The 15,816-nt window shown below is 41.6% G+C and overlaps 2 protein-coding genes across 4 annotated transcripts in view; both read left to right on the forward strand.

Moving 5' to 3' along the window:
- Positions 1-7,678: 7,678 nt before the first annotated feature.
- LOC310822318 (uncharacterized protein) lies at positions 7,679-8,011 on the forward strand (the record flags this gene model as incomplete). Its single annotated transcript, XM_083694663.1, has 1 exon — positions 7,679-8,011. One exon carries the CDS (start codon positions 7,679-7,681, stop codon positions 8,009-8,011), a length of 333 nt encoding a protein of 110 aa, XP_083550789.1.
- Positions 8,012-9,063: 1,052 nt separating this feature from the next.
- The window catches only part of pgm2l1 (phosphoglucomutase 2-like 1), a 30,155-nt gene continuing 23,402 nt past the window's right edge, over positions 9,064-15,816 (forward strand). For all 3 annotated transcript variants that reach the window (XM_083695469.1, XM_083695470.1, XM_083695471.1), the window contains exon 1: positions 9,064-9,739. In XM_083695469.1, the coding sequence (XP_083551595.1) occupies positions 9,614-9,739 (126 nt within the window). In that variant the 5' untranslated portion in view covers positions 9,064-9,613. The remainder of the gene's footprint in view (positions 9,740-15,816) is intronic.

Genomic DNA, 15,816 nt, shown 5'->3' on the forward strand with positions numbered 1-15,816 from the left:
AAAATATCTCTGTAGTCCAATGAGTGCCCCATGTTGTCTAAATCTGGGGTTCTCAACCTTTTGTAATTCAAGGCCCACTTGGTATCTATCAAGATGGTCCACATACCAAAATGAATGTAAAACTAAATAAAGGGGTATTCTGACCTGTAAACATGTTTTTATTTGGTATTTTTACAAGTATTTACAAATGTTTTCAGTCCATTATCAACACATCAGTTTTACAACACATATAAACAACACTTCTCAGCACATATATACACACAGACATCAACCATACATCATCAATACATACATTTAATCATGGTATAGTTGGGGGGGGTTAAGTCTGTGTTCTGGGGCATGGTTGGTGAGAGTTCAGGGTTTGTTGGCAAGGGGGTTCGGGGGGATGTTGAGTCTGGCCTTGTGGGTTGGAAAGGCGGGGGGGTTGTGATTGGATGTGCTGGTGCTGGAAACCTGAGGTTGGGCTGGGACTGGTTGCTGGTGCTCTGTAAGAGAAAGAGAGAGAGGGGGGAGGAATAGGAGAGGGGTTAGAGAGACTGTGTTGTGTGGGAAAATGTGTGGGAAAACGATTGCAATGTCACTGCAATTCAATGATTGAATTAAATACCTGCTTACCCTCAGTGAGACACTTGGGCTTGCTTCTGAGAGATGATCAGATCATGCCGGGGTGGGATGGGTGATAGGCTGAGTCACACTCAAAGTTTCTTTCAGTTTGTTCCTAGCCTTTGATTTTGTGACAGTCACAATGGAAAACCCTGACTCACACAGGTATGTTGTGGTGAAAGGCAACAGAAATGTGATTGTCCGTTGTGACAGAGAGGTATATTCATTGGCAGCTGATATCCAAAATGCAGCAAGATCAATGTGTGTGAGTTGAAGCTTCAGGCAGCTGTCAGTTGATAGTTCCATCAGCTGTTTTTTTAACACAATGGACAGGGCCATGTCCTCTGATGCGGGATCCACTGAGAATGGGTCAGTCAAATGCTGGGTGACAACACTGGAAATGTTGACCTGAGAATGAGAACCTTCCAAAGTTTCACTCAAGAGTGGGAACATATCCATTCGTCCCTCCTTGACTCTCCTGTTCTAAAGGATGAGTTTTTTCTTGAATCCCTTAATTTTGTCTGAAACTAAAAAAAACTGTGCTGTTTCGCCCTTGCATTGAAATATTCAGCTGATTGAATTGATCAAATATATCTGATAAGTTGGCTAGTTTTGCACAAAAGTCACTGTCAATGTAATGTTCTGCCAGAAGGGATTGCTTCTCATGCAGAAATGCATGCACTTCTTTTCTCAGTTCAAACATGCAATTAAGTATGTCATGTCTGCATACATTCTCTCACACAGAGCAGCAAAACATCTTGAGTTGACAGCGTTTTTTTTAAATATAGTTGACAGTTTTCACAGTCACATTCATGACTTCATGTAGCTCTGGTGACATATTCGTCGTAGCCAGATTTTCCCTATGTAAGAAACAATGAGTTCACTTAGCCCCCGGTACCCTATCCTGAATTTGCTTGACAATAACGCAGTGTATTCCCGTCATCGATGCAGCCCTGTCCATGCAGACACCGACACAGTATTTCCAATCGAGTTGGTTCTCAGTGAAGTAACTGTCAAGGCCGCGGAAGCACTCGTCTGCTGTTGTTCTGGTGGGAAGCTCTTTGCAAAAAAGGAGATCTTCGTGAAAATTACCGTCCCAGTTGTATTTCACAAACACTAGCAATAAAGCCAAGTTACTAACGTCTGTGGACTCGTCCAACTGTATGGCAAAGTGTGGGCTTGCTTTTATTCTTTCCAGAAGTTGACTTTCAATGTCATCACTCATGTCCATGTTGTTTAGTGCCAGCATATAAGCCTGGCGCATTGTTCACCCTGAGTGTACTCCTGAGCATTCACTGTTTGTATCTGCATTACCTGAGTTTCCTAGTAAAGTACCTACGTTTTGGATTATTGCAAACCTCGACTCCTGCGTTATTGCTGCACTTGGGTCCACACCACTTGACCTTGTTACATACAAGAAATTTGATCATGTCAGGATGTGTGCTCCTTTGTAGTTGTTTGAATGGCAGTTTTGAGATTCCATGCTCCACCTCATGCACATGATCATTGTACAAGAACTCCACACTTAGAGTAGACTATTACTGAAAACTGCAGCCCTCTGATGTTTGCCATTCTCATTTTATTCTACAGCATGCAACACAGTATATCATGCTGATCTTTATGTTTTTTGGGAATAGTTATAGTTAACTTGTCTAGAAATACTGTAGACATATTGTATTATGTAATATGTCTGAAATTTGTCTGAAATTTTTGGCAAAGCGGGCTGTGATCGTGTCTTAATCATAACATTTGGTCTGGGTCTGGAAAAATCTATATCTTGTTTCATAGAATGTGAGAGACACAGCATCTGAAAGACAAAAGTAAACGGTAACCATCAATTATTCAAAACAACATTTTGAAAAGTAGACAATGAGTTCGATCATAGCATTAAACTCATACAAATCATTTTGCACATCCAAAAGATCCAAATGGTAGTTCTGCTGGCAGGCAAACAGAATTGCAGACTCCCCATAGAAATGCACCTACCTCATTACCTGCCATTTCAGAAAACATGAAACCTCTATTTTTGTAATGTCAGTTTGTTTCCTGTTGCATGAGTGCCAGTGTTTTCCCAATGCCACACAACTTTTTGTCCCAAACTACAAGAAAGATTGATAAACTGGATGTGTAGTCTCAATGTGCAGCTTTATTCAACTCCCGTAAAACCGCCCTCCCTAGTCTAACCACCAGGAGGAGGAGACACTATAAGTTAATACCATAACAATACCATAACACTACATACCCCGTTTCTAAGTACAGTACCGTATTGAATGACACTTTATCTATCGATTAAATGTTATTTACTTTCAACACATTTTTAACCTGTACTTCTACTGTAATTTTAACCCTTTTACAGTTATCCTCTGTTTATGTTATTACTTTGTTGAGACTCGTTCTTGCTAACAAAATAACAACATCTTTTTGTTTACTTTTCTACTATTCAACTGAATGGTGTATAACCAAACACTGTGTGTTTTTCTTAACTGTATGAACCATGTTCAACTAACTGGGGTAGACTGTCCAAGGCTTCATCTGAGTGTAGGGGTTTATTCTGCCCCATAGAGGTCACTCAAACTATCAGGAGTACCTGCTATGTCCATGCAATGTCTTTCAGGTACCCTGGAGGGGTTCTCTCTCATAGGGTAGCGTTTCACTGGCTCAGGACTACATGGCTGATCTAGAACCTGCTCTGCTCGACCCGGACCCTCTGTTGTCTGGTAGGTTGCTCTAGTAGGTTGATCAGCAATGCTGCTGCCGCTGGTGTTGTGACGAGGTGGTTCCGGTTGCAATGCAGGATACCTCTGGGTGTGTCAACGATGTATGACCTTGACGCGTCTGCTTGTCTCATCACTGTCCCTTTTCCTTTAGTGTCTTTGACCCTGACATGATCACCTGGGTTCAGTCCTGACAGAATGTGAGCTCTGTCTTCTGTTAAAAATGTTCAACTGTCTCTGTCTGTTCTGTTCCTCCTCTTTGAGTTTAGTGATGTCAGTCCATCCTGGAGTGACTGGAACTATTGTTCTGAGCCGTCTGCCCATGAGTAGCTCTGCTGGACTGTGCCCGTTATGTGGTGCGGTAAGCCATTAGAGCTAAGTATGGGTCTTTCTGAAGGAGACTTTTTGTTATGGATGGGGGTGCACCTCCCAATGCGGTCTCTAGGTGTCTCCCTCCGGCCGCCCACAGTGCCGTCTCACTCACTCACTCACTCACTCACTCACTCACTCACTCACTCACTCACTCAATCATGGACTTATTACCTGCACCTGTGTTTAATTGTCACTGATGCTTTATGTACCCTCACTTCCCTTCAATCCCTGCTCAGTCTTCAGTGTGTGCACCGTGTGTTGGTCACCTGAGATAAGTAAGCCATTGAAACATTTACGAGTACTGTTTTGGAGCCGTGTTCTCTCTTTTATTTTCGAGTTAAGTCTGTAGCCTTGGTATATCTACGAGTACTGTTTTGGAGACTTTGTTTTCTCCCCTTTTGTTTTCGAGTAAAGTCCGTGTTTGTATCCTGTGTTGCCAACTATACTTTCTACTAAAAATCATTTTGTTTGGTATCGCTACTCGTCTGCCTCCTTTATATGCACTGCACCTGGATCTGCTCATCCTACCAAAACCGTACAATTTTTAACTGTTCTCACAGAACATTCTTCCTTGCCATTACTTTGAGGGTATCTGGGGCTGGACATGGTGTGGGTGAATCCCTATTGTGCAGCAAACTGTCTGAAGCTTTCAGAGGAAAACTGGGGGCCATTGTCTGTTCTGACCTCGGTCGCTATGCTGTGTTTGACAAAAATAGACTTGAAGTGTTCAAATATTGCTGCTGACATTGTTGATGTGAGTTTAGCAACTTCTATGAAGAGAGAGAAGTAGTCTACTATTATTAGATACCAACTGTCGTTCCACTGAAACAAATCAGCACTAACCTTAGCCCATGGCCTGTCTGGGAACTCAGTTGGCAGTAATGTCTCTTTAAAGTTGACTCTCTCCTTTGCACATACTCACAGTATATCACTGTTCTAAACCTCTTTCTGGAGCTGTGTGCTCAGTCCTGGCCACCAGACTGACGGTTTGGCTCTTTAACTGCACTTTGCTATGCTGTGGTGTCCTACATGGAGTTTCTGTAAGATATTTGTTTGTAGTGACCTGGGTATTACCAGTCTATTACCTTTCAGCAGTAGTCCATTTTCAACTGTTAGTTCTCCAGCAAACTGCAGGTAAGGAAAAATCCTGTCTGTTGTGAATTTGCCTGGCCATCCCTCAGCACAGTACTTTTTCACCGGTTTCAGCACATCATCCCGCTCTTGATGTTCCTGGATTTCCTTCTGGATTTTTTTCTCTGTAGCTGGCAAGCTTGACATGACCATATTAACATGCAAGTTCACCTCTCCATCACGCTGTGTCTTCTCTGTGTCTCTCAACAGTGCTATTGACAGCACGTGCCTGAAACATGTGAGATGGAGTAACAGAAAGCCATTGGTCTCATTCTGAGTCTCTGAAAGCGCGGGGGTAGCTCATCTAGGTTTTTCGACCCTCGCAACGGTACAAAAGGTTTGTTATCTGTCTCTATGTGGAATGAATGAATCTCTCGCACGCCCATGTGATGGCTAGTGCTTCTTTTTCAATTTGTGCATAACCTTTTTCTGTGTCAGTGAGTGCTCTGGATGCATATGTGTCTGGCTTGAGCTGGTTGTCCTCCTGCCTCTGGAGTAACACCGCTCCCAGTCCGAATGATGACGCATCTGATGAGACGACTGTGTCTGCCTTTCTGTTGTAGAGCACCAGCCCTGGTTGCATGCTCAGCTCCTTTATGCTGTAAAATGCTATTGTGCATCTCCCCATGTCCACATGTTCTTTGTTCTCAACAGGTCCCAGAGAGGCTAAGTCTTTTCAGCTAGGTGAGAAAGATACTTGCCCAGGTGATTTACCATTCTGAGGAATCGTCCCTCCCTGTTGGTAGGCTCCTCCATGTTGCTCACAGCTCTCACTTTGTTGGGATCTACTCTTACTCCTGCTGAATAAATGATCTGTCCGAGAAACTTGACACAGTCTTTTGAGAATTCACATTTCTCACTTCTCAGTGTCACGCCTGCTTCCTGCAGCTTTTTCAGTGCTGCGAGCAGCCGCAGTGTCGTGCTGGGCCTGTGTCTGCATACACAAGACATCGTCCATTTGGCACAGTACACCGTCAAGACCTTCCAGGATCTGAGACATTCTCTTTTGAAAGTGTTCTAGTGCAGATGATATCCTGAAGCATAGACGATTAAAGCAAAACCTCCCGAAAGGTGTGATAAACACATATGCCATTTAGCTGACGCTTTTATCCAAAGCGACTTACATTGCAGTGAGTGCATACATTTCAGTATATATGGTCCCAGCGGGAATCAAACTCACAACTTAAGCGTTGTTAGCACCATGCTCTGCACCAACTGAGCCACAGAGGAGCAGTGCTGAATCCTTGGCTAAGGGAATTTGCCAAAACCCAGAGTCAAGTTTTGAGAATACTTTAGCGCCCTCTAGCTGTACCGAGTGTGTGCTTGACTGAAGGAAGCATGTGTCTCTCCCTCTTGACTGAATCGTTCAGCTTAGTCAAGTCTACACAAATTCGCACTTCATCTCTGTTAGGCTTAGGTATGGCGACCATGCCGGCAAACCAGTCTGTGGGTTGCTCAACCTTTGAAATGAGTCCCATCTCTTCTATGCGAACGAGCTGCTGTTTAACTCTGGGCATTAAGGGCAATTATGTTACGGTTCCCCCCTCCTAACCAACCCTATGGCACCACCTTGAGGCCCCGGCGATCATCTCTGGAGCGTCCAGCTTCCAGTCGGCAGCGCACCTGCGCCCTATCGCTAATCAGCACACCTGCGACCCATCCCCAATCAGCACCCTATAAGAACCCTGCCCGGTCATCACTCTAGTGCCAGAACGTACTGTGACTAATGGTAACTTTACTTGTGACCTGCAGATGCTTCAGCCCTCCAGAGAACCCTTGTGAATTCCTTGTGTCTTGTTTTCTCCTTGCCTGACCTTGCCTGACGTTGTGTGTACGACTGCCCACCTGCCTACTCAACCTATGCCCGTCTGCCAACCCGATTACCTGCCTGAACTCTGCCTGTCTGCCATCTTACCTGTTTGACCCCTGCCTGCCTGACCAACCGCCTGCCTGACCCTTACCGGACTACCTGTCTACATATCGGCTCAGTCAGCCTTCTCTTAATAAATACACCCCAGCTTGGGGTTTCACTGATTCTGTCTCTTAGTCTGTGTTCTGCACTTGGGTTCATCTGTCTGACTGTTACAAGTTCAAGACACAGCTACTGATTGTGGATAAGAGTGTACAGCCTATTCTAGGACTCAGTGCATGTGAAAAGCTCAACTTGGTCAAAAAAATGTATGTAGTGACATCACAGACTGTAAATGATCATGACTAACTCATGGAGGAGTATAAGGATGTCTTTGAAGGACTCGGATGTTCACCTGGAGAACACAAGATACACGTGGATGAAACTGTAACTCCAGTTGTGTACGCCTGCAGGAAAGTTCCATTCGCACTGAGAGAAAAGCTAAAGAAGGAACTAGCATGCATGTAAAAGATGAACATCATACAGAAAATTGATGAACCTACAGAATGGGTGAGCTCGCTTATAGTGCAGAAAAGACTGGAGCTTTGAGGATTTGTCTAGACCCAAGGGATCTCAATAAAGCTATCAAGCAAGAACATTTCAAGTTACCTACCAGAAAAGAGATGTCACAGTTTGCTGGTGCCAAATGGTTCTGTAAGCTTGATGCATCATCAGGCTTCTGGCAGTTAAAGCTAGAATAGGAAAGCTTGAAGCTATGCACCTTCAACACACTTGATGACAGGTACCAATTTCTTCATCTGCCATATGTGATTCTGTCTGCACCAGAGGTCTACCACAAGACACACATGATATTTGAGCACATATCAGGAGTTGAGACAATGATGGATGACATCATCATATGGAAGTCCACCCGAGAAGAACACGATGCAAGACTGAGACAAGTGCTTGACTTGACACGTATAGTCAATCTGAAACTGAACAAGGACAAATGTTTGGTGTGAAAACACTGACCTTCGTGGGAGACGTCGTCTCCGAAGCAGGAGTGAAGCCGGACCCAAGGAAGACATCAGCCATCAGGAACATGGAGTGTCCCCAGAACAAAGATGAGGTGAGATGGTTCCTGGGGATGGTGATGTACCTTGCAAAGCTCATACTGCAGCTGTCAATGCAGTCAGCACCACTTAGGTGTCTTCTCGAGCAGAAAAATGTGTGGATGTGGTCTCATGAGCAGGAGCAATGTTTTCAAAACCTGAAAAAAACATTAACAGAAGAGCCAGTGCTTAAGTTCTACGACCCGAAGAGGAAAAGAAACAGAAACTGATGAGACAATGAAAGAGCTCAAAAAGACAATACTGAAAGGATGGCCTGCACAGAAAAATGACTGACCAAGGAGAATACAGGACTAGTGGATGTGCAGAGCTGAGCTCACAGTTGTGGATGGCATCGTTTTCAAGGGAAACAAGTTTGTCATACCAGCATCACTACGCAAGCAAATGCTACAAGATATACATGAAGGTCATTTCGGAGAGGAAAAGTGTAAATGCAGAGCAAGAGAAGTTATGTATTGGCCAAGAATAAACCAAGACATAAGCCAGATAACAGCTTCATGTGAACTATGCCTTACCTATAGACCCAAGCAGCAAGCAGAGCCGCTTATGCCTCATCCTGTGCCCAACAGACCCTACTACAAAGTCAGAGTTTATTTGTTTGACTGTAATGGAAAGCAAGGACACGTGCAAAAAGAAGTTCCAAAGGGTCAATAATTGTTCGTATGACATCCCTCATGGTTGAAACTCACCTGATATACATACTAGAAGTGTTGTGGAGTGAAAATCATATTTAGCCTTTTATATATTTTTTTATACTTTTTTTTTGTACAGTCTATAATGCGTCCCCTATGCAATTTAGAGTTGGCGCTTTTAACTGTTGGGACACAGTTAAAGTGGCAATAATTGTTCGTATGACATCGCTCATGGTTGAAACTCAGTTGATATGTATACTAGAAGTGTTGTGGAGTACAGTGGTAGTGAAAATCATCTTTAGCCTTGGAAAATATTTTGTGTACAGTCCACTATGAGTCCGCTATACAGTGCAGCAAGGTTAATTTGGACATTAGAAGAATTACGAACCCTTAAAAACACAAATAATACATTGAGATGATTAAATGTTTATTCCCAGGTATAGTTACATATAATTTGTGGTTCCTTTATACATATTTAGTATTTCTAAATGCTTCAACAACTTCAACGTGGGCGCTTTTATTTGGAAGAAATCATTATTTACATAAATTTGCATCGACCGGACGTAGGTGGGCGGAGTTCCATTATTGGGGCTCAGAGAACACAGATGTCTGCGCTGCCGCGCAACTTCAACAGCACGCGACAGACTGCGGCACCAAAACGACAGACCTAGAAGGAAACTACCATCAAATAATTATTAACATGACTTGTAGGACCAAATAATGGTTAATGTTGTAACGCTTATTAGTTGTAGATTACATAACCTTGCAAAGATACGGTTCAGTGCACGCCAGATGTATTGACATTACACTACACAGATACTCGCTAAGCTAGTTCTCGATCAACTCTTCACTGAAGCAAGCTGGTTCTGGTCTAGCTCCTAGATGTCATATGATCTAGTTACCTACCTAGCCCAGTGCTGGCGACAACGAAGAACGATTGCGACTGGTTTTGTTTCATCACAATCAGATTGCTAGCTACACAGCTAGATAGCCTTTCTACAGTAACACTTGCCTAACTAGTTACCTATTTTAGGAATTTCAGCAGCTAAACCAAATCTACCACTCGCAGACAACGATAAAACGTCCACTTTCCTGGCTTAACAGTTGCCTTTCTGAGGAGTTGGCAAGTTTGTCTGTATGAACTAAGGTTAATAACCAGCTAGCTAACTTGTATGTTATGCTATGCAAAATATCTTGCTATGGTCCAGTATGGAGGATAATGGAGACCCGAACACTAAATTGAAATGCCATGCAACTGGGGACCCGCAACTTGACAAGGCTATTTACCAATGGACAACCTGGGATAAGGTGAGAATCTTTCAACTGGAATACTTTTAACACCACTGTAGTATAAAGCTAAATGTGTGAGACATCAATCTTGGCTCCAACCAAGCAATGTGTGTTTGTTCAATAACAGTAAAGTCTGACATCACCGATTTATTTCAATACACTGGTAAAGTGATACAGCCGAAGTCGGCTCCGCCCCTTTTATTTTTGCTACCAGAAGTGTACGTCTGTCCAATCTGTTACTCAGCTGGATTTCCAACCTGTATTATACCAGATTGCTATACCAGAACACGCTCCCGGGCCAATAACATTACTTACTCTATAACATCCTTAACCATCACCAAAATATTAAATTGTGATCAGTCGCATACATCTAGCCGTACAGAGTGAAGGCCCAGGACACAGACTTCTTTCTTTCTCCCATTTATTCTGGATAGTGGATATGTCGAACGACAGGTGTGAAACACCGACTACTAGCGGCTGAAACTGAGGTGACATGTTCAACGCTCATAACATGCTTAGTATAACTAAACGCATGTCGCTTTTGACCCAAATTAATTTGTAATATTTATAATAATAATACCATTGTATTGTTAATGTCCCCCACCGATGAAATCGGGAAGTTGACTATGATTCTATACCTCCATAATAGGGTGCAATATGTGGAGAGTAAGGAGTGTATCTTAATGCAATAGGCCTGTAGCTTAATGAATTTGGGAATAATATTTTTAGAAATCAATGCAAAGCTGTAAGAAGCAAGACTGATAATGAATCAAATAAGTACTACATGTTCCGATAACTTTTCAGTCTGGCTACGAATGCAGCTGTAGGAGTTTAGCTTAATTCAGTAGGCCTATAGTCTAACAAATTTGGGAGTGAAGTCTGTTATGCAACTTAACTTAATACCAAAATTTGGCCTATATCAATATGGAAACCACATTTGTGTCTAGGTTTATAGCCAGTTGCATTTGTAACCAAATAATTTGTCTTTGTGGAAATATTTTGTCTTAGCCAGGGTTCTCCCCAAATAATATAAGAGTGGAACTATATATTTAGTAAGGATAGAGTCTGTCTTTGATCGCCAATGACGTTGTTGTTAAAAAATAAAAATAAAACGTTATGATGTTCATCAGTGAATTCAGTGTTTTAGCTGTATTTTTTGCACATTTTGACATGAATAAACACAGGTTTTGATAATGCAATCCAGCGCCACGTGATTCAAAAATCCTGGGGAGAACCCTCTTAGCCTATTGGTGTAATTTGTGGTTGAAGTAAAGGTGTCTGATAATGTTTCTCTTTGGTCACAGAAGGTGATTGCACAAAAAGAAAAGCCCTCCATGTACGCAATGGGGACACAGCGCAGTAAAACAGACAACCAGAGTGTTTTAGTAAAAAGTTTATGAATAAAAGTCTTGCTTCATTCACAGGCTTCTCTATCACTTTCCTTTTATAGAAGGGCACTACATAATCATGGGGGACAACATGCTACCTGTAAATTTGTTTTATACCTGACTCATTATTTCACCTTATGAAAAGTATAACATCAGGTTCAGTGATGACATCTCCTGTGCGCCAGTGTTTGGTCTTGGAATATGTAGTTTGTATAGTGCTGTACACACCTAATCCTTAACATTTTTATAAATAGTATCCTTGGTTGCTTTCCTGTGAGGTTGATATGTCATAAATAACACCAGGGAAGTTTCGAACAGTCAAAACTTTGTATTTACGAGAAATCATTAATGGTACGAAGCCTCGACGCAGCATCTTCTGTATAAATTCTTACTGGTACCAGCACATCATACCAGGGGGTGGAGACTTCGGCTTTCTATTACATCATGATAACGAAAATATCTGGAGATGTCGCAAGCTTGTTTTGGAAGCCCGATAGGAGACTAGTAAATATAGCTATTTTAGCAATTCTTTGAGCATGATCAAATATTTGTATTTTATATTCGAGACAAATAAGGTGGCTAACGGGACCAGTCGCTAATATAGCTGAAAAACGTTTTTTTGAAAATAAATCTTCTAATCTGCACAGTTTTTCACACTGTTTCCGTTACTGGGATGATGTGGAAAGTGAATTAATGAACACTAGTCAATTGTGTTATGGTGGGATCAAGTTTGACTGCCACATATCTGCATTATCATGTCATTGCAACAGCGCTGCATGCTTGTTTGGGTGTCTCCAGTGACGTTCAACTTTACTAGCATATAGTAGTAGCTTGTGTTGCTAATCCACCAACGAAATGCATACTTCCACGTCGCCATTTTGGTTTGTCTACCCATAGAACATGCTCAGCATTCGCTCTCGTCCAGAACAACGTGAGAAGAACTAGTGAGCCAACGGCATCCCCGGGCAGGTCTCTGCCGATCGAGCATGCATACTGGGTACTAAGATGAGAAGCACACGGGAATGCACCCTAGGCACTCAACCAGCAACCACGGCCAGCAACAGAGCAATAGAGACACAGCACATTATTCAGCTGCTCAAACAATATCCGGTATAGAAGTCGCTTTTTTACCAAGGCTAAAGCACATGGGCTATTCCATGGTAACAGAATGACCCTGGAACTCTTCTTTTTTTTTTTCACTTTCAAATGTATGCCAAACAAAAACCCTTCATAGCAAAGTTTAACAAGCTATGCAACTCTATGCACAAGGACTACTTCTAACAATTCCAACAGAAACCTTCCCCAACACATTTTCTTTAAGAACTGTGCAGCTTCAAAGATTAGTAACAGAATAACCCTAAAATCTCCTTGGGGTTTTAATGTAACATTGTCACATTTCCCTAAAACTGTTAAATATCTGCACCAATTTAGGATTCATATATGTCTGCAGAAAGAGTGGGGTGTTAGCTATCATATGATACCATGAGTTCGAAAATATCTCTTTTGGTTGTTAAGCTACAGTAAGTGAAGTGGATTTACATCCGGCAACAGAATGACTAAATGGGTCCCCTACAGAAATGCATAAATGCCAATCCATTTCCTAAAAAACATGATGATGTTGTTAAAATATGTCAACAAAAGTAGAGGTATACACTCATTAAGGTAATAATGTATTATTTTATCAACTTATACAGTATATAGCATTAAAAGGGAAATTGATAAAAAATCACAAAACACAAGAAACTTAACTCCATTTAATATGATTTAAATAAATGACTTTTGTGGTTTTCAGTGCATTTTTCTTCATTATACCAAAAGAAAATAGCCTAGACCTTTGGCAGCAAAAAACTGATTTGGAAAAAATGAAATACAAATAGGCCTATGTCATGTGTAGACACAAACAGACACCCAATCTGCTCCTAGTTTGCCACAGATAGCCTCTGCAAAATGAAAACGTTCTTTATCGTCTGCAACCGGTGTCGGGAGGATCCTAAGAACCTGTCTGCAACATGTATGTCACCATACATGACTACAGTGTGCAACATGTATGTCATCATGTTCATGGAAGTTATTTGTGCTCCATGTTTGTGTGATTTGCTGGCTTTGCTTTTCCACTGTACTCAACAACAATGAAGTCTCCATTTATTGGAACATGAGTTGAGGATGTTGATGCAGTGCTTGGTGAGTATGTTGATGCAGTGGTTTGTAACAACTACTGTATGATATCCCACTGTTTTTTCTGCTGTCCCTTTGGATTAACCCTTTTGGAACCCTTTAAAATTCCATGAACCCATAGAACCCTCTGAAAATGGTTTTTCATGGAAACCAAAAGGTTCCTACATGGAGCCCCAAAGGGTTCCTTAAATGGTTATCCCACAGGGACAGCCGAAGAACCCTTTTAGGTTCTGTACAACCTGTACAATAAGTGAATGTAGCCAATTCAATTTCAGTAATTCCGTTACAGATTTTATTTGGTCATTCTGTTACCGATTTGGTAACAGAATGACCAGTTTTAACCACTTATTCATTCTTAAATTAAATCCATATCAGTGAAAACACAAAGTATTTGGTAGATCTACCTGTACCTCTTACTTTTGTTAATTTTCATTATCCTCGAGAATAGTGTTTTTTTTGTAACAGAATGACCCGGAGACTGGGCATTGATTCTTAATCTTGCAGAAGCCAATCCATTTCCTAAAAAATAAGTGTTAACTGGGGTCTATACTCTACTTGAACATGAATGAGGTTTGAGGTTTTTCTAAACACCTTTAAATACTTTTTCTGGTAGATGTTTTATTAAACGCTTTTCCATATCTTTGAGCAGAAGTCAAAGCCTTTACTTATCTGTATTTTTATGATGGAAGATGGTTCAAAAATGTATTTCTGACTTAATTTCCCCAAAATATAGACTCTTAGCTTTCATTTGACACCCAATTTGATATGCTCTGACAAATTTCACATGTTGATCCCCATGGCCACATATAGATAAACTGCAGTATCATTAATGGGTAGCCTACATCAAAATTATTGAGCGTATTATATTTTGGTCTGATGTTAAATCATTGCCCTATTAGGATACCCATAGTATAATTTATTCAGATTCTGCACAAATCCTTTTTTTAATTATTTATTTTATGTCTGAGAAGCTCCTAATCTGCCTAGCTGTTCAAAATATACCAAGCGATTCATTTCAATATGGCCACGATATGTCATGTTATTTCGTCACCAACCAGCAACTTTGATCAATTATTGTCATCTAGTGTTTTTTTTGTAACAGAATGACCCGAAGACTGAGCAATGATTCTTAATCTTACAGATGCCAAACCATTTCTAAAAAAAATATGTAAGTGTTGATATTAGTTAACTGGGGTCTATACTGTACTTGAACATTAATGAGGTTTGATGTTTTTCTGAACACCTTTAAATACTTTTTCTGGTAGAACTTTTTTTTTATTAGACGTTTGACCAGAAGTCAAAGCCTTTGCGTATCCCTATTTTTATAGTCAATGCCATCAGATTTTTATTCTCTCAACATAGCCAAACGTCTAATAAAAAAAAAGTTCTACCAGAAAAAGTATTTAAAGGTGTTTAGAAAAACATCAAACCTCATTAATGTTCAAGTACAGTATAGACCCCAGTTTGAACAGAGCATTCAGCCTCTCTGTTGATTTGCGGGTATCTTGGGCTGCTGGTCATGTGTCGAAATCCATATGTCTCAGCAAAGGTTAAGACTGCTCCCTGAGAACTGCGGCCCGTTGTCAGTCACTAAAATCTCAGGCACACCATGGCAATCGAACATGGACTTGAGGTGGACAGTGATGACTTTGTGAGGGTTAGGTTTGCTATTTCAACATACCTTAAATGATGGTTCACTACCAGCAGACAATTCAGATAATTTTCAGGGTAAACTCCTCTAGCTTTTGCCAGGGTCTCTCTGGGAGATCTGTTGGAATGAGTGGCTCTGTGTGGTTAGTGTGCTCTTTAATGCATGTTCTACAGTTCAATACAAGTGTGTTCAGTTGCGGGCTAAGGCCAGGCCACCACACACTTTGCCGTGCATGCTCTGTGCACTTTACCACGCCTTGGTGTTGAAGCTTGTGTAGCTTGGCTTGGTGACATAATTTCTTAAGGTTGAAGGAATGAAGTCTTGTTCCTTTCAACAGGAGACCACCATGTATTGGGAGGAAAGCACGTTCTGCCCAGTACAGCTTTAGTGTTTCTTCACATGCGCTGAACATCCTGACACATCCTCCTGACACTGGAGCACACGCTGTCCGCTTTGAGATTTTTCTCTCAGATTATCCATGTAGCAAGCATTCACTGGGAGATTTTCCATGATGCTGTCCACATAGATGTTTGTGCTGTCCATGAGCTCTTTGTCTGTGCCTGCTACATTTGTCTACAGCGGCGTGTGTGACAGTGTCTGCTGTCCATAGACATAGGAATAACCAGGGACATAGGAGGTTGTGTCGGAATATCTCATGAGTCTCATCCTGAAATGCTAGATCTGTGGGGGTAAGGTGTCCAAGGCGTGGGCCCCCAGGAGGAGTGGTTTGTGATCTGTTTCAAGTTCAAAATGCTGGCCTATGAGAAAGTCTCAATGTATCACAGTCCCATGTGAACCCCAGAGCTTCTTTTTTCATTTGAGACATATCTCTGCTCGACTGGTGAGAGAGACCGTGACACAGACGACAGGTCTCCATTCCT

This window comes from Argentina silus (assembly GCF_951799395.1).
Source record: "Argentina silus genome assembly, chromosome: X".
In the NCBI taxonomy this organism is placed as follows: domain Eukaryota; kingdom Metazoa; phylum Chordata; class Actinopteri; order Argentiniformes; family Argentinidae; genus Argentina; species Argentina silus.